This window comes from Pinus tabuliformis, chromosome 9 (assembly GCF_031772625.1).
Source record: "Pinus tabuliformis cultivar Carrire ecotype Pingquan chromosome 9, CPIR1, whole genome shotgun sequence".
Classification (NCBI taxonomy): domain Eukaryota; kingdom Viridiplantae; phylum Streptophyta; class Pinopsida; order Pinales; family Pinaceae; genus Pinus; species Pinus tabuliformis.
The window spans coordinates 906,478,253-906,501,645 of NC_142307.1; the positions used below are offsets into that span (position 1 = coordinate 906,478,253).

Sequence of the window (23,393 nt, forward strand, 5' to 3'; positions counted from 1 at the left end):
GCCTCTTTTATTTCTTCACCCAAATTTTTCATACAATTAACAACCTCATCTACCCGAAGAAAATAGTTAGCCACACTTTCATCATTATACATTTTGAGAGTCTCATACTGAATTCTAAGAGTTTGAAGTTTAGCACGCTTTACCTGTTCATCTCCTTCATAGCTCGTGACAATTTTGTCCAATATCTCTTTTGCGGATTTATAGTGCATTACCTTCATGAATTCTGATTGAGATATACATCCTAAAAGAGTACTGACTGCTTTCGCATTTGTTTCATACTTCTTTTTCTCGGCTGCATCTGTAGGAGTAGCTGAAGGAAAAGCGTAGCCTGTCTCTACAGTGTCCCAAACTTCTGTACCAAGAGATTGAAGATAGGCAGTAACTCTTACCTTCCAATAATTGAAGTTTGTCCCATCAAAAACCGGTGGCCTGATTGATGCTTCTCTCTCGCAGTTGCTCATGATGAACAATCTACCTTCAAGAGATCAAGCTTCTCTGAAGGACCTGCTCCGATACCAATTGTTGGAAATAATACTGACAGGGGGGGTGAATCAGTATTATCTAATTCTTTTAATAAATCTTCCTTATTTGTTCTTTGAATTATTTTTGCATGTCAGTACCATAAAATAATGAGCATGAATAAAGAAAACAGATAGTCACACCAAAGAACACAAGATGTAAGGTGGAAACCCAATGTGGGTGAAAACCACCTGCTGCAATATGTCTCTATCTTCTTTCAAATTAGAAACTCCTTTTACAATGGTTTTGTACTGGTGCAGTCCTTTACCAGTACGCAGGCTGCAACCTGCAGAGAGCTACAACTCTCTCTCGTTTTCCAGTCTCTCCTGGAAGGGAGCTACAACCCCTTACTTCTTTTCTTACAAGGACCACTTTTCATGAATTTTCAAACTGGATCCATAAGCATCAAATGATCATAAAGTATAAGAAAATCACCCAGTCAACTGTAGTAACCAGATCAACAATAATAGAAACAAACCCAGATCACAACAATGATAAACAAAGATCTTAAGAGAAGTAAGCACCCTGCTCAACTGCTCGCCTGCTTACGTAAGCACCCTGCTCAACTGCTTGCCTGCTTACAATACTCACCCTGCTCAACTGCTTGCCTGCTTACAGTACGCACCCTGCTTAACTGCTCGCCTTCTTACAGTACGCACCCTGCTCAACTGTTCGCCTGCGTACCTCGCTCTGAGTCCATTGAACTGACTGCGGACCTCCGCACCTACAACCCTTCTGTGCCTGCGTATGTATGCACCTGCAACCCTTCTGTGCCTGCGTATGTACGCACCTGCAGCCCTTCTGTGCCTGCGTACCTCCGCACTTTCAACCCTTCTGTGCCTGCGTACCTCCGCACCTGCAACCCTTCTGTGCCTGCGTACCGACGCACCTGAAACGCTTCGTTCATGCGTACGTATGCACTTTTCTTTCACTGTACCTGCGTACCTTCGGGCATAGATGATTTCAAGACTTCAGAAATAACCCAGACAGTCAGATCTACAGATCTGAACATGTGCCGAAGAGATCTCAATCCATCAGTAGATTCGCCTTATTTAGATCTAGACATACTCCCAAGAGATCATAATATTTCAGATCTAGCCCTCATAAGATATTCAACCAAAAACATACACAAGCCAAATGATCTCCTTTGCTTTATATAGGAAAGCTCTTCCTTAAAACATGGATCAATACCACGAGCCGACACCATAATAACCCAATATCGTCGTCTAAATACCAAGAGTAAAACATAAGAAAACCCCACATGTGAATTTCTTTGCCTTGAAATGTGTGCACTGGGGGTACGCACCTCCTGAACGGCTGACCTGCGGGTATGTACGCACTCTATATAACTCCGACCTACGTGTACGCACCTTATGTAAGGTGTACCTGCGTACCCCTTATTTTCTTCAATATTTGATAGCTGATCATCAATCTCTGCTGCTAACTTGAAGTACTGTGGTCTATCACCTGAATGGGTTGCCATCAAGGACAACACTTTAGCCATAATGTCAACAGAGTTATGCCTTGGCTATTAACACCAGGTTCTTCTTCTTCCTTGTACCTCATCCTGATAAGGAGCCTCATGTCTATCCTTGTAATTGGTATCTCCACATTTCCAACAGAAATCATGCTATGTGAAGACGAAACTGAAGGGAAATTGACATCTTTTACCTCCACTTTCGATTTGGAAAGAACTAATTAGAGCTTCTCATCATCTGTTGTTGGTGGCTCATTGGTTGTCTTGGTGCATTCCTCAACTTCCTTTCTGACATACCCAATTCCTGCCTAACTAGGTAATTCATCTACTTTGATGGGATTAGCAATGCCTTGGACATTAATGCCCAAGCCTTTTCCTTCATACCCCATTTTCTTCAACAGTTTGGAGCCAATTCCTATGGTATGATTTTCGAAAATAACAAAATCATCATCAGGAAACACACATGAATTTGCAGAATTACAGTTTACCTCATATGGGTCATGCTGCAGCTTTTCCAAGGCCTCGTTCTTAGCTTGCAGCTATTGTAGTAGACTATATTTATCCTCTTTCTCTTCATTTAGAAGCATCTTCAAACTAGCGTTCTCTACTTGAAGACTTTGGCTGATGTGCTTTAGTTCTTCTACGTCCTCTTCTATGGCTCGCAACTGGAGCTGTAATCGTTGCTTTTCCTCTGACTCTTCGTATAGAGATGCATACATTATTTCCACCTTGTTGGATATGTTGAGCGTGGTCTCGTACATTGCTTTATCATCCTCCATTGTTGCACATTCCATTGTTCACGCTCGCAATTCACATCCATGCGAAGACCACACTAATACCAAACTTGATCTGATTTGACTCAACTTTCAATTTAACAAATATCTTTTACTTCCATGATATAGTTAGAATTGCATTAAAAGAGTATAAAGGAACATATATGCATGTTGTAAATAAGAGGGAACATGACAAGAATCAGCAACATAAAACACAAGACGTTGATAACAGAGTTGATCCAGTGTGGACTATGTCTCTGGGCCCGGTGTCAAGATGGTATTAGCCACTTCATTCATTGCTACAAATGGTGAAGATGTACATGGACTCTATTTTCTGTCATACAAGGATATGTGCCCTCTACATGAGTGGCAAAGTATCTCCATGAGACATTCCGCTACAGGAACTATCACTCACAATAGACCTCCTATTAGCATGACATAATCTGACACATGGTGACAATGAGTATCATGCGATCATGGCATCAAAGGGATCTCAACCAAAACCTCCATGGTGACAATGAGTGTCCTGGAATCATGGCAATAAAGGGATCTCAATCAAAACATAATAAAATTCGTGATGAATACATCTCACATGAAATAGATACAAAGATTTCGCATCATACAACAAGCAGGAATCGAAACAACATCATACATCTCACAACAAATGATCAAAGAAGTACGTGTCAACAACACTCAATATACCTCAACTCTAATTCTGGATTATGAATAGAATTCTCAGCTACTGGATCTGAATGCACCATCAAAATCGTGGAGTCGAATGCCATAGAATCAATTATCCACACTCTGAAATCTAACACAGTCACTCCAATCTGGAAAATGGAAAAAAATAGAAGGCTCAGTTGCAAAAAATGACTGCACCACTAAATTTCTGTCATCGAGGGGTGTAAAATTGACTATCCATTCGTCAAATTATGTCACCAAAAAAATCTGGCCCTATCAGAATCTTTTAGATTCCTTCGCGATTCTCCAAAGATTCCCTCCTCCAAGTTTCTTGGAGATTTAGAACTCAAATCAGAAATTGATCTCGTCATTGGCCTCCAAGGAATCTAGAAGATTCCTTCAAGATTCTCAAAAATTTCCTCCACTGGGAGTCTACAAACCCACTGCTCAAAAGGTGAATCCAACATCATCATTGCATTCCCTCCAAAGATTTGAGTAAATTGACTGTAAACTTGATTACATTCTGATAAAATGAACTTTTACCTCCCCATGGAATCTCAAGGATTCCTCACAGCATAGATATATTCTTGTCTCAAAATCCATGGCACATGGTTCAGGCTCCTGGTTCCACCTTGGGCTACTGTGCGATGCTCCACATGTTGTCGGTTCTCCATTCATTCTCTGTTCTCCCCATGCAAATGAAAGTCAGGTCTTTTTAATTGTTTTTTTGGGCAGAGGTATTCCTGAAATGTTCGTTGGCATGCTCGTTTAAAATAAACAATGGTTGAGGAGGGGTCGGTGATCAAATCCACCCCTCGCATTTTAATACAGAGAACGTTGAAGACTTTGTTCTGAGATGGCATGGTTACATTGTAATCATTGTTATTTAAAAATGGCACCATTTAAATATGGTGGAATTTTGTTTGTTGTTTTGTTTTGAGCATTATCATTAAATGGGGTCGTCGAATGGTGGCGGGTTGGCCCACGTGGCCAATGTGGGTTTGATACCCGCCGACCTCTGTATATGTATCAAAAGTGGTATGGTGGGGCATGGGTCGGGTCCACCAGAGGTGGCCCGCACACAACCCATTAAAACTTATGTGTTAACGCTATGCAGGTTGGGGTTGACAGGGGTCATGGCCTGTCAGCCCTTCTTTAAATTAAAATTTGTTTTTTTTTTCAATATACATTTTTTCATATGGTCTGGTGGAGGTGGAAGGGGTCATGGCCCGCCAATTAATTTAATACATATATTTTTTTTATAATAATAATTTTTTTTTATTTTGTCTAATATAAGGGATATTAGACAACTTAAAGAGCAACAATTTCGCCCACTCTCAGGAGCTAGATTCCATTTTCGGGACTCAGTCAATTTGTAGGACATTTAAACCTCGTCCCCAGCCCACCTTTCACTGCAACTTTGAATGGATCTTTCTCCCTCATACAAGCTCAAATTTGAGTGTCATTTGCACCATTGGAATCAAGGAGATGAGCACTTTGGTCTGGTGCTAGTTTGGGAGCATTCTAACCACTTTGAAGTTTGACCGTTTTTGAGTCCTCTAGGACTTCTACATGTGTCTAGAGACACCTGGATTAATCCTACCCAATGAGAAGCTTTTTGTCCTACAAAAGAATGAAAATAACCTGCAACTTCTTTGTACCTTGTCTGCACTTACAAGTGTTTGATAAGTCACCCTTCCTTCTCCTTCACCTTTGCCCTTCAGAGCCATAAGTGACGAGCCGACACTTCCACGCTCTACAAACCTCTCGTACGATTTTGCAAATTACATGCTTAATTTACATGAACAACTAATGACTTAAGCATCCCATACTTGCCATGAGTTTATAACACATACTTGGTGGTCAAGTTTACATCAAAATGGAAACAATACCCTAGCTATCAATAACAAGGCCAAAATATCATTGTTGCTTCAACAAGTGTTGGAAAACACATCATCACTACCACACATGATCTACAAAAATAATACCAAACACTATTTTTTCTTTAACAAGTGATGGAAACACAACATCACTTTCACATTTAAAAATGCATCACAAAATAAGGCTAGACATCATTGTTGCTACAACAAGTGATGGAAAACACATCATCACTTTTACAGTTTAAAATGCAACAAATGATTTACAAAAGCATGAGCATGACAAGCTACCATATCTAGAAGTCATTTTTCACTTATCGATGTGAATGGGCCATCCCCTTGTCATGGTTTTGATTTTCAAATAATTGCTTCCCCTGGTTCATGCACGAATGCTTTTTCCTTAAGGCGCTGCTCTTCATGGAGCCTCCAACATGTGGCTCATTGGTGGCAACCTCTGTCGTAATGACTGCAATAGTTCTTGTTCCTCCATATCTACTTTACCTTCTTCTTTTCTTGATGTTGAGAGGGCATTGCACACCTCATCCTTTTTTGTGCTGTTATTATTTTCCAACATTTAGAAAATATATGGTTATGTAAACCACAAAAGGTACATGTTTTTTGATGCCTTGATTTATGACCATCATTAACAACATGATTGCAATCAAAATTAACATTCGAATATCGAGACTGGTTATACCTTTCCTTGTTGTCTATGGTGTCATTATGGCGATAAGAGCTTGCCTCAACTATTTCCCTGCAATGGACACGGCCATGGGATGATGGCGATGTGTTCCCATCATTCTCTTTCCTCGACGATTTCAATGATGTCTCAGAAGCATCTAAAACCTTTGAGAATTCTCCTTCGGTTTATCCCAAGCTTGCAATTGAGGTCTCTGCACAACCTCCAATGGTTGAGTTATGCCTTGGCTATTAACTCCAAATTCTTCTTCTTCCTTCTACTTCTTAATTGTACTCTGAGCATGGTCTCGTACATCGCTTTGTCATCCTCCATCCTTGCACGTTCCATTGTTCATGCTCACAATTCACATCCATGCGAACACTGCTCTGATACAAAAATTGATCTGAGTTGACTCAACTTCCAGATTTAACCAAGACCTTTTGCTTCCATGATGCAGTTATAATTGCATTAAAAGAGCATAAAGGAACATATATTCATGTTGTAAAGAAGAGGGAACATGAAAAGAATGAGCAACATAAAACACAAGACATTGATAACGGAGTTCGTCTAGTGTGGACTATGTCTCCGGGCCCAGTGTCAAGATGGTGTTGGCTGCTTCATTCAGTGCTAGAAATGTTGAAGATGTACATGGACTCTATTTTCTATCATACAAGGATATGTGCCCTATACATGAGTGGAAAAGTCTCTCCTTGAAATGTTTCACTACAGGAACTATCCCTCACAACAGACCTCCTATCAGCACGACATAATCTAACACATGGTGACAATGAGTATCCTGCCATCATGGCATCAAATGGATCTCAACTAAAACACCCATGGTGACAATGAATATCCCACCATCATGGCAACAAAGGGGTCTCAATCAAAACATACATACAATCCATGATGAATACAACTCACATAAAATAGATATAAAGATTCTGCATCATACATCAAGCTGGAATCAAAACAATGTTGTACATCTCACAACAAATGATCAAAGAAGTACATGACAACAACACTCCATATACCTCAACTTTGATATTGGCTAATGAATAGAATGCTTAACTGCTAGATCTGAATGCACCATTGAAATCATGGAGTCGAATAGCATAGAATCAACTATCCACACTCTGAAATATTACACCGTCACTCCAATCTGGAAAATGGCCAAAAAATAGAAGGCTCGGTTGCAAAAACTAACTACACCATCGAATTTGTGTGGTCAAGGGGTGTAAAATCGACTATCCATTACGATTACATTTACATTCCTGCTAAGGAATAATGTTTATATTACTCTAATTCCTAGTTTCTTTGTTCAAATAAATAACATTTTTTTTTTGCTATAATTTGTTAAATTGATGTTTAAATTTCATTTTAATAACCATTAATTATTTGTCACCTTTTATTCCAAGAATATTTCTTTTCAAATTATGATATATCAGTTAGTTATTTATTTGACATCATATTTTCTTTTTCAGCATCTATTTTGTTAATTTTTATTTTACAAAAATAATTTATTTGGTTAATTTTTATTTAAAAAAATATATTAATATTTTAAAACCAAGTTAACTGAAGTGAAGAGATATATCACTTTTTTATTCAGCATTATAATTTTTCTTAGTTTATTTTTCCATTAACAATTATAACATTTATAATATATACAAATTTATTATTGAAAATATTTATTTTATTTTATTTCAACTTTTTAATTTATCATTTAACATATAATTATTTTATATGAAAAAAATAAATGAGTGGTAAATTTTTAATATATTTTTTCTGTAATTTTTTTTATATTAACTTCTTTTTTCAGAATGTAATATTTATAAACAAATCGTAATATTAAAATCTTATTCCATGGACTTACTGAGTGCAATTTACAAAATTTTCATGATCATTAGAATTTCCAGTGTAATATACTTTGATTAATATATTCTATTAATACATTTTTATCTATATGTTATATTTTATTAATATATTTTCTTCTATATATTATATTTTATTAATATATTTTTATTAATGTATTTTATTTTATTTTTGTATCTTTTTCAGCGTTGTTTAATTATTTTCTGTTTGGAGTTTTTGGTTTGAATTTGAGGAAATAATTTTTGGTATGTTTTTGTTCTTTAAAACATGTTTTTGAATGCATCAATTACTATGGTGTAAATTTGATGGGCACTCCCAACTCTCAAGTAAATTCTTGATCATCTGTTTCCTTTTAAAATTGTCCTCCACATGGCTTTTGACTTTTATTTTTACACATCATTTAAATATTATGTATTATTTGTTTTTGTTAGTAAGATCAATAGTAGAGACTTAACTTCCATGGAATATTCTAGACTGTCGATTGTAGTATACAAAAGTCAATGGTTGAGATTTATCTCAAAACTAGCCATGCTCTCTTAACCATTTTAATTAAATTGATTAATTAAAAAAATGTCATATGAAGTGAGTTGTGATTTTTGGGACATGTTGTATTGATAAGGCATGGCATTGTCCAATGGGATTGTAACAAACCTTATTTATAGATTGAGATTCTCCAATGTAAATTGGAGGTAAATCTCAATCATCTAGAATCTTAGTCCATGCTTTTTTAAATGTATGTATGTTTAACTTATATATTAATTATTTTTATAAATAATAATAATATTTAAAATAATGATAATTTGTTTAGGTTTTATTTTTTCTACTTCTAGTAACATGAGATGCATATGAAGTAATTGTTTTGATTCTTATTATGGATTGTTGCAAATATGCTTTTTCCATCCATCTCTCTCTCTATCTCTTCCTTCCTCCCCCTCTCTTGCATGATCTCTCACTCACCTTCTCTCCCCAGTCTCTCCCAACTCATCTCTATCTCATGATCCTTTCCCTTCAATTTATCTCCCCATCTGCTCTCTCTCCTTCTCTCTTTATCCCCCCGCCTCTACCCCTCTCTCCTCCCTCCCTCACTCTATATTGTTCCCTCAATCCTTCCATCAATCTCTCCCCCCTCTCTTCTACATGTTCTCGGTATCTTTCTCTCCACACTCTTTCACTCAGTCTCCACTTATTACTCTCTCTCTATAACTCCCATGCCTGATCTCTCAAACTGTTTGTATTTTCCCCATATCTCTCTCTCCCTCTCTCTCAGGCCCTCCCTACTTTCCAATCACTCCCTCTCTCTCTCTACCTCTCCCTCTCTCAAACTTCTCCATGTCCAACTTTGTCTCACACACTATCATTCTCTTCCCTCATCTCTCTCTCCCCTCCCTCTCTCTCTCATGCTCCCTTTCTTTCTCTTCGCCATCATGCTCCCTCTCTCTCTCCCCAATATTCTCTCCCTCCCTCCCTTCTGCTCTCCCTCAAACCCTTCATATCTCCCCTCTCTTTCTACCCCTGTCTCTCTCTCTCTCTCTCTCTACATCATTGTTTCCCTCCCTCCCTCTCTCGTCCTCCCTATATCCCTCCCTCTCTCTCTCCCCCTATCTCCCTCTCCCTATCTCCCTCCCTCTCTCTATTTATCTATCTCCCTCTCCTCTTTTCTCTCTCTCCCCTCGAGCTGTCATCCCTCTCCCTCCCTCTTTCTATGGCTCTCAGCGCCCCTTACCCTCTCTCTCTCTCTCATGCACCCTCCCTCCCTCTCTCTCTCCCTCTCATCACCCCTTACCCTCTCTCTCTCTCACACATGCCCTCCTTCTCTCTCTGTCTCTCTCTCACACACACACACACTCTCTCCCCCACCTTTAGCTCCCTATCCCTATCCTTACCTCTCTTTTCCTCCTACTCTCTATCTCTCTCCCCCACCTTTAGCTCCCTATCCCTATCCTTACCTCTCTTTTCCTCCTACTCTCTATCTCTCTCTCCCCCCATCCTTATACTCACTTTCTCTCTCCCCTCGTCACTCTCACCCTCCCTCTCTCTTCCCCTCTCCCTCTACCTTTACTTTGCCCACACACCTTTCCCTCCCTTACACTTTCCCTCTTCCTCTCCCTTTCCCTCCCTCTCTCTCTCTCTCTCTCTCTCTCTCTCTCTCTCTCTCTCTCTCTCTCTCCACTTAACTCTATCTCTCTCTCTCCCCACTTAACATCTCTCTCTCTCTCTCTCTCTCTCTCTCTCTCTCTCTCTCTCTCTCTCATTCCTTTTCCCTCCCTCTCTCTCCCTCTTTTTTCCTCTCCCCATCCCTTCCTCTTCCTCCATCTCTCCCTCCCTCTCCTCCTTTATTCCTGAAGCCCTCCTTCCCTTTCCCACCCTCTCTTCCACTCTCCCTCCCTCTCCCTCTCTCTCCCCATCCCTCCCTCTTTTCCACACTCTCTATATCGCTCTCCCTCCTACCCTTCTACCTTTCTTCCACTATTCTCTCTCTATATCCTACCCTCTCTTCCTCTCTCTCTCTCCCTCCCTCTCCCTCTTTCTATCACTCTCTCTCTCCCTCCCTCCCTCTTTTCCACACTCTCTCTATCTCTCTCCTTCGCACCCTTCCTCCTCCCTTCCTCTACTATCTCTCTCCTTCCCTCCTCTTCCTCTCTCTCTAGCCACTGCCTCTCCCTCCCTTCCTCTCCTTCTCTCTCCCCCTATCACTATGCCACATCATCCTCCCCCTTGTCTCCCACGCAACATTCTTCCCTCTCTCTCTCTCTCTCTCTCTCTCTCTCTCTCTCTCTCTCTCTCTCTGTCTCTCTCAATCCCTACTCCCTCCCTCTATCTCCCTATCTATCTCTTTCTATCCATCCCTCTATATGTCTCGTAGTCGAGGGGTGTAAAATCAACTATGTGAAGAAGACTTTAGGATCCTTGAAACCAAACATATCTTGATAAAGCGAAGCTATAGGATCAGTGTCCTTGGAGTTGGTGCGTTGGATAATATAGGGTTGAAGCCCTAGTGGTCGAAGCCTCAATAAAATCTAACTAGGTGCTTGGCACATCCCAGGTTGGAGCCTGGGTGTCTTCTTCTAGGGTTGGAGCCCTACGTATATTGTATTTGATTCATTGTAAAAATTATATTAATAAAAGCATTTATTTCTATTGTTCATTTTTGTTCTAAATATAAGTGATCTAACTGGTAAAAGTAACAATTGAAATTAAATACCCATTCACCCCCCCCTAAGTATTTCCAAAAATTTGTATCAGAACTAGTACCTTCACTCAAAACCTAATAGCTTGAAGGCTGATCCAAGTTTACTCAAATTTCAGATTTAACCAAGATCTTTTGCTTCCGTGATGTAGTTAGAATTACATTAAAAAATCATAAATGAACACATATGCTTGATGTAAAGAAGAGGGAACATGACAAGAATTAGCAACATAAAACACAAGAAGTTGATAACGAAGTTCGTCCAGTGTGGACTACGTCTCTTAGAGAGGTGTCAAGATGGTGTTGGTCACTTCATTTAGTGTTGGAAATGGTGAATATGTACATGGACTTTATTTTCTATCATATAAGGATATGTGCCCTCTACATGAGTGGCAAAGTCTCTGCACGAGATATTCCGCTACAGGAACTGTCACTCATAACAAACCTCCTATCAACATGGCATAATCTGACACATGGTGACAATGAGTATCCTGGCATCATGGCATCAAAGGGATATCAACCAAAACACCCATGGTGACAATGAGTATCCCTCCATCGTGGCAACAAAGGGATCTCAATCAAAACATACATATAGTCCATGATGAATACATCTCACACGAAACAGATACAAAGATTTCGCATCGTACATCAAGTAGTAATCGAAGAAAAATCGTACATATCATGGAAAATGATCAAAGAAGTGCATGACAAAAACACTCCATATACCTCAACTCTGATGTTGGCTGATGAATAGAATCCTCAACTGCTGGATCTGAATGCACCATTGAAATTGTGGAGATGAATGGCATAGAATTAGCTATGCAGACTTTGAAATCTAACACTATCACTACAATTTAGAAAATGGCAAAAAAATAGAAGTTGTAGCTACAAAAACTGATTGCACCACTGAATTTGTATCGTCAAGGAGTGTAAAATCGACTATCCATTCGTCGAATTCTGTCAACGACAAAATGTGAGCCTGTAGGAATCTTTTAGATTCCCTCGTGATTCTCCAAAGATTCCATCCTTCGAGTTGACTCAAAATTTGCAACTCAAATCAGAAAACGGATCTCACCAATGAGATCCTTGCAAAATTCTGAGAAGAATGAGTATAAACTTGGTTGCATTCTGGATCTGGCAAATTTCAGCCTCGAAGGATTCTGGAAGATTCCACAAAATTCTCGAAGATTCTCCTCCACTGGGAATCTAGAAATCCCTTTCTCAAAAGGAAAATCCAACCTCACCATTGTGTTCCCTATGGAAATGTGAGAAAATTGATTGTAAACTTGATTACATTCTGATAAAATGAATTTTTACCTCCCCATGGAATCTCAAGGATTCCTCACAACATCAAAAGATTCTTATCTCGGAGTCTGTAACACATGGTTCCGACTCATGGTTCTACCTGGGGCTACTGTATGGTGCTCCACATTCTGTTGATTCTCTGTTTGTTCTCCATTCATTCTCCGTTAAGTATTCATGAAATGGTCATTGGCACGCTAGTTAAAAATAAACAGTGGTTGAGGATGGGTCAGGGGATCAAATCTGCCCCTCCCATTTTAATACATAGAACATTGAAGACTCAGTTATGAGATGATGTGGTTATGTTGTAACTGTTGTATTTAAAAATGGCAGAGTTTTGTTTGTTGTTTTGTTTTGAGCATTGGCGTTAAATGGGGCTGGCCCACGTGGAGGGCACGGGTTTGATACCCATCAACCTCTATATATATATATTAAAATTAGTATCACGGGTGTGGGTTGGGTCCATCAGAGGTGGCCTGCCCACCGTCCGCTAAAATATATGTGTTAAAGTTATGTGGGTTGGGGTCGGCAGGGGTCATGCCCTGTCGGCCCCTTTTTTAATCAAATTTTGGTTTTTTTTTTTAATATATTCTTTTTCATATGGTCCGATGGAGGTGGCAGGAGTCATGGCCCACCACCTAATTTAATATTTTTTTTATTTTTATAACAATAAATATTTTTTCTTTATTTTGTCTAATATAAGGGATATTAGACAAATTAAAGAGGCAACAATTTCGCCCACTCTTGGGAGCTAGATTCCATGTCTTGGACTTGGTGAATTTGTAGGACATTTAAACCTAGCCCACAACCCAACTTTGACCGCAACTTTGACTAGCTCTCTCTCCCTCATACGAACTCGGATTTGACTGTTGTTCACACCATTGGAATCAGGGCGATGAGCACATCGGTCTATTGCTAGTTTGGCAGCATTCTGACCAATTTGAATTTTGACCCTCTATGAGTCCTCTAGGACTTCGGCATGTGTCTGGAGCCATATGGATCAATCCTCCCCACTGAGGATCTTTTGGTCCTCGAAAAGCATAAAAATAATCTACGACTTCTTTGTACCTTGTTTGGACTTACAAGTGTTCCATAAGTCACCCTTCCTTCTCCTTCACCTTTGTCCTTTGGAGCCATAAGCGATGAGCTGACACCCGCACCCTCTGCAAACCTGTAGTATAAGTCTACAAATTACATGCTTAATTTACATGACCAACTAATGACTTAAGCATCCCACACTTGCCACGAGTTTATAACACATACTTGGTGGTCAAGTTTACATCAAAATGGAAATAATAACCCAGCTATCAATAACAAGGCCAAAATATCATTGTGTGTGAACAAATGATGGAAAACACATAATCACTACCACACATGATTTACAAAAATAAGGGAAAACAATATTTTTGCATTAACAAGTGATGGAAACACAACATGACTTTCACATTTAAAAATGCATCACAAAATAAGACTAGACATCATTGTTGCTACGACAAGTGATGGAAAATACATCATCACTTTTACAATTTAAAATGCAACAAATGATTTACAAAAGCACGACCATGACAAGCTACCATATCTAGAAACCATTTTTCACTTATCGACATGAATGGGTCATCCCCCTTTGGTGGTTTTTCTTGTCGAATAATTGTTTCCCCTACTTCATGCATGGATGCTTTGTCCTTGAGGTGTTGCTCTAGATGGAGCCTCCAACATGTGGCTCTTTGATGGCCACCTTTGTCACAATGACTGAAATAGGTCTTCTTCCTCTAGAAATGCTTTACCTTCTTCCTTCCCTGATGTTGAGAGGGTCTTTCATGCCACATCCTTTTTTGTGTTGCTATTATTTTCGAACACTTAGCAAATATATGGTTATGTAAACCACAAAAGGTACATGTTTTTCGATGCCTTGATTTATTTCCATCATTAACAACATGATTGTAATCAAAATGAACATTCAAATATTGAGATTGGTTAAACCTTTCCTTGTTGTCTCTAGTGTCATTATTGCGATGAGAGTTTTCCTCGACTCTTTCCCTACAATGGACACTGCCATTGGATAATGGTGATGTCTTCCCATCATTCTCTTTCCTCGACAATTTCAACAATGTCTTGGAAGCATCTCATACCTTCGAGCATTCTCCTTCAGTGTATCTCAAGCCTGTAAATTGAGTTTTCTGCACAACTCTAATGGTTTAGTTATACCTTGGTTATTAACACCAAGTTCTTCTCCTTCCTTCTACCTCATCCTCGTAAGGAGCTTCATGTTTGTCCCTGCAATTGGTTTCTCCACATTTCCAACAGAAATAATTCTATGTGAAGATGAAACTGAAGGAAAATTAACATAATTTACCTCCATTGTCAATTTGGAAAGAACTGATTCGAGCTTCTCATCATCTTTTTTTGCTCGTTCGATCGCTATCTTGACACATTCCCCAACTTCCTTTCTGACATACCCAAGTCTTGCTTGATGGGGTAATTCCTCTACTTTGATGAGATTCACAATGCCTTGGCCATTAATACCCAAGCCTTTTCATTCATACCCCATTTTCTTCAACAGTTTGGAGCTAATTCCTATGATATGATTTTCAAAAACAACAAAATTATCATGAGGAAACATACATGAATTTGGAGAATTACTTTTTACTTCACATGGGTCATGCTACAGCCTTTCCAAGGCCTCGTCCTTAGCTTGCAGTTGTTGTAGCAAATTTTGTCCTCCTTTTTATTTACATGTAGAAACATCTTCAATTCAGTGTTATCTGCTTGAAGACTCTGGCTATTGTGCTTTAGTTCTTCTAGGGCCTCTTCTGTGGCTCGTAACTGAAGCTATAATCATTCTTTTCCCTCAGCCTCTTCTTGTAGAGCTGCATACATTATTTCCATCTTTTTGGATACTTTGAGCATGGTCTCATACATCGCTTTCTCATCCTCCGTTGTTGCACGTTCCGTTGTTCATGCTCGCAACTCACATCCACACGAAGACCGCTCTAATACTAAACTTGATCCGAGTTGAATCAACTTCTAGATTTAACAAAGATCTTTTGCTTCCGTAATGTAGTTAAAATTGCATTAAAATATCATAAAGGAACATATATGCATGCTGCAAAGAAGAGGGAACATGACAAGAATCAACAACATAAAACACAAGATGTTGATAATGGAGTTCATCTAGTGTGGACTATGTCTCTAGGACCAGTGTCAAGATGGTGTCGGTCGCTTCATTCAGTGCTGGAAATGGTGAAGATGTACATGGACTCTGTTTTCTGTCATACAAGGATATCTGCCCTCTACATGAGTGGAAAAGTCTTGCCACAAGACGTTCCTCTATAGGAACTATCACTCACAACAGACCTCCTATCAGCATGACATAATCTGACACATGGTGACAATGAGTATCTCACCATCATGGCATGAAAGAGATCTCAACCAAAACACCCATGGTGACAATGAGTATCCCGCCATCATGGTGACATTTTGTTTGCAACATCTATTTGGTTAATTTTTATTTTAAAAAATATATTTATATTTTCAAAGCAAGTTAACTGAAGTGAAGAGATATATCACTTTTTTATTCAGCATTATTTTTTTTCTTAGTTTATTTATCCATTAACAATAATAACATTTATAATATATACAAATTTATTATTTAAAATATTTATTTTATTTTATTTCAACGTTTTAATTTATCATTTAAAATATAAGTATTTTATATAAAAGAAATAAATGAGTGGTAAATTTTCACTATATTTTAACTATAAATTTTGTTATATTAACATTTTATTTTATTTTATTTTTATTTTTATTTTGATTTTTATTTTTGATTTTTATTTTATTTTATTTTATTTTTATTTATTTATTTATTTATTTTATTTATTATTATTATTATTATTATTATTTTTCAGAATGTAATATTTTTCTTCACTTCAACATCTATTTGGTTAATTTTTATTTAAAAAAATATATTTATATTTTCAAAGCAAGTTAACTGAAATGAAAAGATATATCACTTTTTTATTCAGTATTAGTTTTTTTCTTAGTTTATTTATCCATTAGCAATTATAACATTTATAATATATACAAATTTATGATTTAAAATATTTATTTTTTTTTATTTCAACTTTTTAATTTATCATTTAAGATATAAATATTTTATATGAAAAAAATAAATGAGTCGTAAATTTTTAATATATTTAATCTATAAATTTTGATATATATATATATATATCTATATATATATATATATATATATATATATATATATATATATATATATATCTATATATATATATATATATATATATATATATATATATATATATATATCAGAATGTAATATTTATAAAAAAATCATAATACTAAAATCTTATTCCATGGACTTACTAAGTGCAGTTTGCAAAACTTTCATGATAATTTCAATTTTTAATGTAATATATTTTGATTGATATTATTAATATATATTTATGTATATACTATATTTTATTAATATATTTTTATCTATATATTATATTTTATTAATGTATTTTATTTTATTTTTGTATCTTTTTCAACATTGTTTAATTATTTTTTGTTTGGAGTTTTTGGTTTGAATTTGAGGAAATAATTTTTGGTAAGTTTTTGTTATTTAAAATATGTTTTTGAATGCATCAATTACTAGGGTGTAAATTTGATGGGCACTCCCACCTGTCAAGTAAATTCTTGATCACGGTTTTTCTTCTAAAAGTGTCATGCACGTGGCTTTTGATTTTGATTTTTACCCATCATTTAAACCTCATGTACTATTTGTTTCTATTAGTAAGTTCAATAGTAGGGACATAACTTCCATGGAATATTCTAGAATGTTGAAAACAGTATACACAAATCAATGGTTGAGATTTATCTCAAAAGTAGTTAGGCTCTTTTAACCATTTTAATTAAATTGATTAATTAAAAACAATGTCTTTTTTTTTCTCAGTGAAACTATTCTATTCTATTATATTATGTACAAATAAACATTACAGACAGAAAAGCATGAAGCCCAAGGCCTATTGTGGCACTGTGGGTTGGCATCTTGCAACTCCATAACATCCCTTACAGGGGCGACATTTCCAACCGGAGTTGTGACCAATACAACAAAACACATCATAGTTTTCATTCCAGACCATAATCACCCACGCAGGGGCCTTTAAGCAAAAACTGCCCGCGCAGGGGCGACCAACTAGCTGAACCAAAGCATATAAAAAACTGGACATAAACTTTAAAGATCCATACATAAACATATAGCTTAACCCATACCCATACACAGGTGGCAACCGAGACAGAAAACTTAAACATAACCTGAACAAAAAGATGGTCGACGGAGCCTGCCGCTGAGTGCTACTCCTCAGGCTTCTCCTCAACAATCGGAACCCATCCATAGTACTCAGGGAGGCCATCCCCTTCTTCCCCTGCAGCGTTCTTCGAGGACGACTCCTCCAGCTTCTGAGATTGGGTGGGAGCCGGCTCCATAGTTCCCTCTGCCTTTTCCTCAGCAATTGTCGGTTGTTCAGCATATAGCATCGCCCTGCTGCCCTCATCGTCTTCATTTTCCTTGGTATCCTTGATGAATAATACGGAGAGGTGTGCACTAATGCCTCCAATAGTAAAAACTGTTGTGCCAAATGCTGGAAGGGAGGGTGGTGCTGTTGTGGGGCTGCCCACGTCCATGAATTGGGTAGCCTGCATGTGGGTAGCCCCGGCTCTCCTGTGACAGTAGCAACGGCAGCAATGGTGGTGGGCATCCACTGCTGGATGGCGTGAGGAGCTCCCTCAACCAGAGCCGCGTCTACATGGCATTCTTTCCCTTGGCTTGACCATTTCGATAGTGGAGTTGGAGGTGCGGAACAGAGCTTCAATTGCTAGCAGCCCCTGCTCGAGTCTCTTCCCAACGAAGCTAAGGACTCTCTCCTCGGCTCTTGGCAGTAGCACAGTGATGCCCTCAATTCTTTCAACAGGGAGAAACAGCACGAGATATTCCTTGACCTCTTGTTCACTGTCTGAACCAGCCGCAGCGTCTGCCAGAAGGAAGAAATTGCCCACACCAGCCTGCGCAGCATGCCTCTCACTCTGAATATGGTTCTTCCCCATACAAACCTCCGCTTTAACCCTCTCAACGTTCTCTTGACCCTTGGGCGCCATAAATGCGCACTGCAACTTCCCTAATTCGTCTCAGATCTCATTAAAGGCCCTGAGTTAATGCCTCGGAATTTAATTCCTCTGCGGCGATCAGAGTGTCCTCCCATATATCAACGGGAGGCGTCACATGTTGGCCATGTGGCCTCACACCTTATGCCGTGCGAACACCCGCATCCAGGGAGTTTGCATCTTTTTGGATGAGGCTTTCACATTCCTGGGCTTGGAGATTGTTTTGAATGATGTCCGTGGTTCCTGATAGAAGGACCTGATCATTTTCTACCCCAATATTGGCTAGGAGATCAGCTATCTTATTGCCCTCTCTTCTTATGTGATTAAAAGAGATGGCTCTGTTATTGCGCAGATACTGTTCCATGATGTTTAGCCTCGCTTCTAATCTCCAGCTTGAGGCGATGTTCCTGGCTTGGGAGCCATTCTGAATGTGGGTGGCCATGTTGATGAGAAGCTGGGAATCCCCTTCCACAATCAAGGGTTGGAGACTGAGATTTTCCGCTAGTAGGAGACCTTGCCAGAGGCCCTCTAGTTCAGCGGAGTTGTTGGTGTCCCATCCCATGTTTCCAAAGTAGATCTGCAGAGGAGTACCAACATGGTTCCTCAGAATTCCTCCAAATCCAGCAGCTCCAGGATTGCCTTTGAAGGCTCCATCAAAGTTGAGTTTGAAGGAGTTAATAGGGGGGGCTTTCCAGCAGCTGTTGTCCTTGATATTGCTATTGGAAGGGCGAGGCTTGTAACCTTCTTGTGGCAGTTGCAGAAGCCAATTATCAAGGATGTTTTTCTCATTGTCTGTTGAAGGGAGATCCTCCTTCGTCCAAGCTCTGAGCAACATAGTTTCTTTGAGATTCCCGTGTATCCTGTTCCATATTTCTTCAATAGGAGAGCTCTTGTTTTTGAAGATGCGTTTATTTCTTTCCTTCCAGATATTCCATAGGACTAATCCTAGGATGATTTTCCACAGGTAGTTAAGGATCTCACAGTTGTAGGGGCTTTTTGACCATTGCCTTATGGTGTTGACGATGTCATTGTCCCCTCTGCATCTTTTTTGGCATCTGAAGCTCACCTTTTCCCATAGCTGATTGGCTAAGGGACAGGTATCTAAGAGGTGTTGAAGGGTTTCTTTGCTTTGAAAGCAGTTATAGCATACAGAGGGGCCTTGGAAGCTTCTTCTCCTTAGTTTATCCCAAGTGAGGATTCTTTTATGTCCTACAAGCCAGAGGAAGTAGGAAATTTTTGGCCATGATCCGAGTTCCCAAAGTTTGCTCCATAAAGGATCCGTAGGAGAGGGGAAGCTGCAAACCAGCTTGTAGGCCTCAAAAGTGGTAAAGGATCCTTTGGGTTGATAACCCCATCTGAGAATGTTGTGATCTTCATAATGCCTTATGCTTCGTTTTCTTAGCTCCTTCTCTAATTCTTCTATCTCATGTGCATTTGTGCTGCTAAGAATTTGATTACTCTGTCTCCATTTTCTATACCCGTGCTCCGTCTCCTGCATCCAAAAATGCTGGATTTTATCCTGTTGCTGCTCCTGCCTATTTGGAATCATGGATGGAGGAAGAACATTAATAAGCCTAGGCATTTGGTTCCAGGCGTCTGTCCAAAATCTAGCCGTGCTGCCATTCCTGATCTCCCAGAAGCTGTGCTATTGAATTAAATGATAGTGTTGTTTGGCAGCATTCCAGATTAACGACCCTGTTTCAATGGGGATGAACCTGATGAGTTCTTCTTGAGGTCTGTTGTTAGCGTATTTGGCTGTCCATATTTTAACCCATGGCTTTTCTGGGTTAGTGATCCAGTGCCACCAAATCTTGGCATTCATTATGGAGTTACTGTGCTCTGGGTCCCTTAGCCCAATGCCACCCTTGTCCTTAGGCATGCAAACAGAAGTCCATTTAACCAGAGCCCATTTGCGATTTGTAGCCGAGCTGCCCCAAAGAAAGTCACGTTGTATGCTTCTTATTCTCTTTAGGACCCACTTAGGGGCTGCTAGAATGGAGAAGAGGTAAAGAGGCATGGCTTGAAGTACAGATTTGATGAGCACCACTCGTCTGACGAGGTTTAGAGATCTGTAAGTCCAAAGGTTGAGGCGGGACTCAAGCTTCTCTAAGAGAGAGCTCCATGCTGGTTGCTTGATGGCGGAAGCGGTGAGGGGAGCACCAAGATATTTGGAGGGGAGGGTAGCAGAAGGGAAGCCAAGAATGCGGGTGACTACAGCTTTAACCGAAGGAGGAGTATGAAAGAAGAATATTTGTGACTTGGAGGTGTTTACATAGGTGCCAGAAGCCTCTGAGAAGTCGTTGAGAAGAGATTTGAAGCGGGAGGCTTCCTGGACAGAAGGGTAGCCAAAAAGCATGGTATCATCAACAAATTGCTGATGAGAGGTGGCAGGGGTATTGTGGACCGTTATGCCTTTAAGTTGCTTGGAATGGAGGGCGTGTTTGATGTGTCTACCAAGACCTTCAGCCATCAGAACAAAAAGGAAGGGGGATAGGGGGTCACCTTGCCTGATACCCCGGGATGGCTTGAAAGGACGAGAGGGGATACCATTCACCAGGATAGAGAAGTGAGTGGAAGTGATTAGGCTCATGATTCAGCGAATCCAAATGGAACCAAATCCAAAAGCTTTTAACATATGATGAATGTAAGCCCAACTGAGCTTGTCAAAAGCTTTAGAAAGATCCAGTTTGAGAATCATACCTGCTTGTTTGGAGTGCTTGAGGGAATGGATTATCTCGTGCGTGAGGATGATGCCATCCATTATCTGTCGTCCCTCCACATACCCCGACTGTTCCGGAGAGATGAGCAGAGGTAATAGGGGCTTTAGCCTGTTTGCAATGACTTTTGATATGACTTTGTAGATGACGTTACAAAGAGCGATGGGCCTGAACTTGTCAGGGGTGATGGAGTTCTGCTCTTTGGGAATGAGAGTGATAAAAGTGGAGTTGAGGGAGGGGAGGAGCCAGCGCATGGCCCTGGATTCCTCAACAATCTGCCAAACCTCCATCTTTATCATGTCCCAGAAGGCATGGAAGAACGTGGTGGTGAATCCATCTGGGCCTGGGGCCTTACCATCTTTAAGCTGGGCCATTGCGTCGTCTACTTCCTGCGGAAGAATAGGTCGCATTAGAAGCTCATTGTGATCCTCCGTGATGAGTTTTGGCACATTTCTGATTATTTTCTCAATAGACTGTTGCCTATCATCTATTGGTTCCCGGTGGACATGTTGGAAGTGATTTAGGAGAACCTCTTCGATTTCCTCATGCTTCTCGACTTTTTCCCCTGTCTAATTCTAGATGAAGGGGATAGTATTGTGTATTCTTCTCTGCACCGTGGTTCTGTGGAAAAATTTGGTGTTGCGCTCCCCCTCCTTCAGCCACCTGACTCTTGATTTTTGCCTCCAATAGATTTCCTCCTGCTTTCTCCTTTCTTCCAGCTGGCTGTGAAGGAGCCGCTCCTGGTCCAGAGTAGTTTCCGTATGCCCTTCTGTGATTATCTTTTGTTGGAGATTCACCAGTTCTTGATTCAATTCTTGTTGCGCCTTGAATACATTTCCAAAGGTCTCGCTATTCCATATTTTAGTTGATTTTTTAGAAATCTTAGCTTCTGTTGAAATTGATACATTTTTGCACCTTCTGGGGGCACGAAAGATGCCTAAGTGGTCTTGACGAAATCCTTGAATGCAGGGTGCGAAAGCCAAAATCCCTCAAAGCGGAAGGGTCTTTTTTTCAAATCCCCTAGTCTCCTCCATTGTAAAGCAATCGGCCAGTGATCCGACCCGGTGTGTGCTAGTATTTCTGCGGAGATATCTCCTCCTAAGTGCACCGAATTATCAGAGATGAGAAAGCGGTCTAATTTGGAGGCGATTTGGGATTTGCCAGCTCTGCGGTTGCTCCAGGTGAAGGTGACATTGCAGAATGGCATGTCGATTAGAGATGCAGTTTGGATGAAGTCCTTAAAGCGAGCAACTTTCGGCTCCATTCTGATCCTCCCTCCTATCTTTTCCTCGCTGTTGGTGATCATATTAAAGTCCCCTGCCACGATCCATAGTGGGTGTCTTCTGTTATTGCTCAGAGCTTCTATAGTGTCAAGGAGCATGATCTTGCTGCCTGTATCTTGTGGAAAATATACATTTCATAAATTGCCATGAATATTGGTGCCCAATATATGGAAGGCTGCCTGTATAAGGTGATGAGAGGCATGAAAATCTGTGAGAGTTACCGCTTGGGTGTTCCATGCTATGGCTAGTCCTCCTGAGGCTCCCAAGGCATCTACAGAAACCGATCGATAGCCTGGCCATGCTTTTGAGAGTATGTTGCCTAGGGTAGAACTATTACATTTGGTTTCCTGGAGAAAGCACATATGCGGCTTTTCCATTTTGATCATGTTTTTTAACATCCCAAGTTTTCCGGGGTTGTTAAGCCCTCTTAAGTTCCAGGATACAAGCTTCATGGTTCAACTATTGTTGGAGGGCCTGTAGTACTTTGTTAACTTAGCATATCTGCCTGAATCTACCAGGATTTTCCCATTCTCGATGGTTCACTGGAGGTCTGTTTTCCTTCCCCTCTTTTTGGAATCCTTTGGGCGCAGGCTGCCATCCCAATGACTAGCTGGTTGTATCCTAAGTTCGTGTTGATGGAAGGCTCTTGAGATGACCACTTCGAGCTTGTCGAGTTGAAGCTCAGATATGGAATCATATGCTCGTTTTTTACATGCTTGTTCCAGTTCCAGAATGTCCAGCCCATTTAGATCTATGCTCTCTGGCTCTTCATCCATTTGCTGCACTTGATTGCTGTCTTCTATATTGATCTCTGAGTCCTGGGTGCTTCTTCCTTTCCGTCCACTTCCATGTTCTTTTGAATCTCCA

The 23,393-nt window shown here is 39.7% G+C and overlaps 1 protein-coding gene across 1 annotated transcript; it reads right to left on the reverse strand.

Moving 5' to 3' along the window:
- Window positions 1-22,180: 22,180 nt before the first annotated feature.
- Window positions 22,181-22,624, reverse strand: LOC149151702 (uncharacterized). Its single transcript, XM_089443239.1, has one exon. It carries the CDS (start codon window positions 22,622-22,624, stop codon window positions 22,181-22,183), a length of 444 nt encoding a protein of 147 aa, XP_089299365.1.
- Between the last annotated feature and the right edge of the window lie 769 nt (window positions 22,625-23,393).

Bases quoted from the DNA above. Each gene is read 5' to 3' on its own strand.
- LOC149151702 (XM_089443239.1), bottom strand. From the start codon at position 22,624: ATGCTCCTTGACACTATAGAAGCTCTGAGCAATAACAGAAGACACCCA.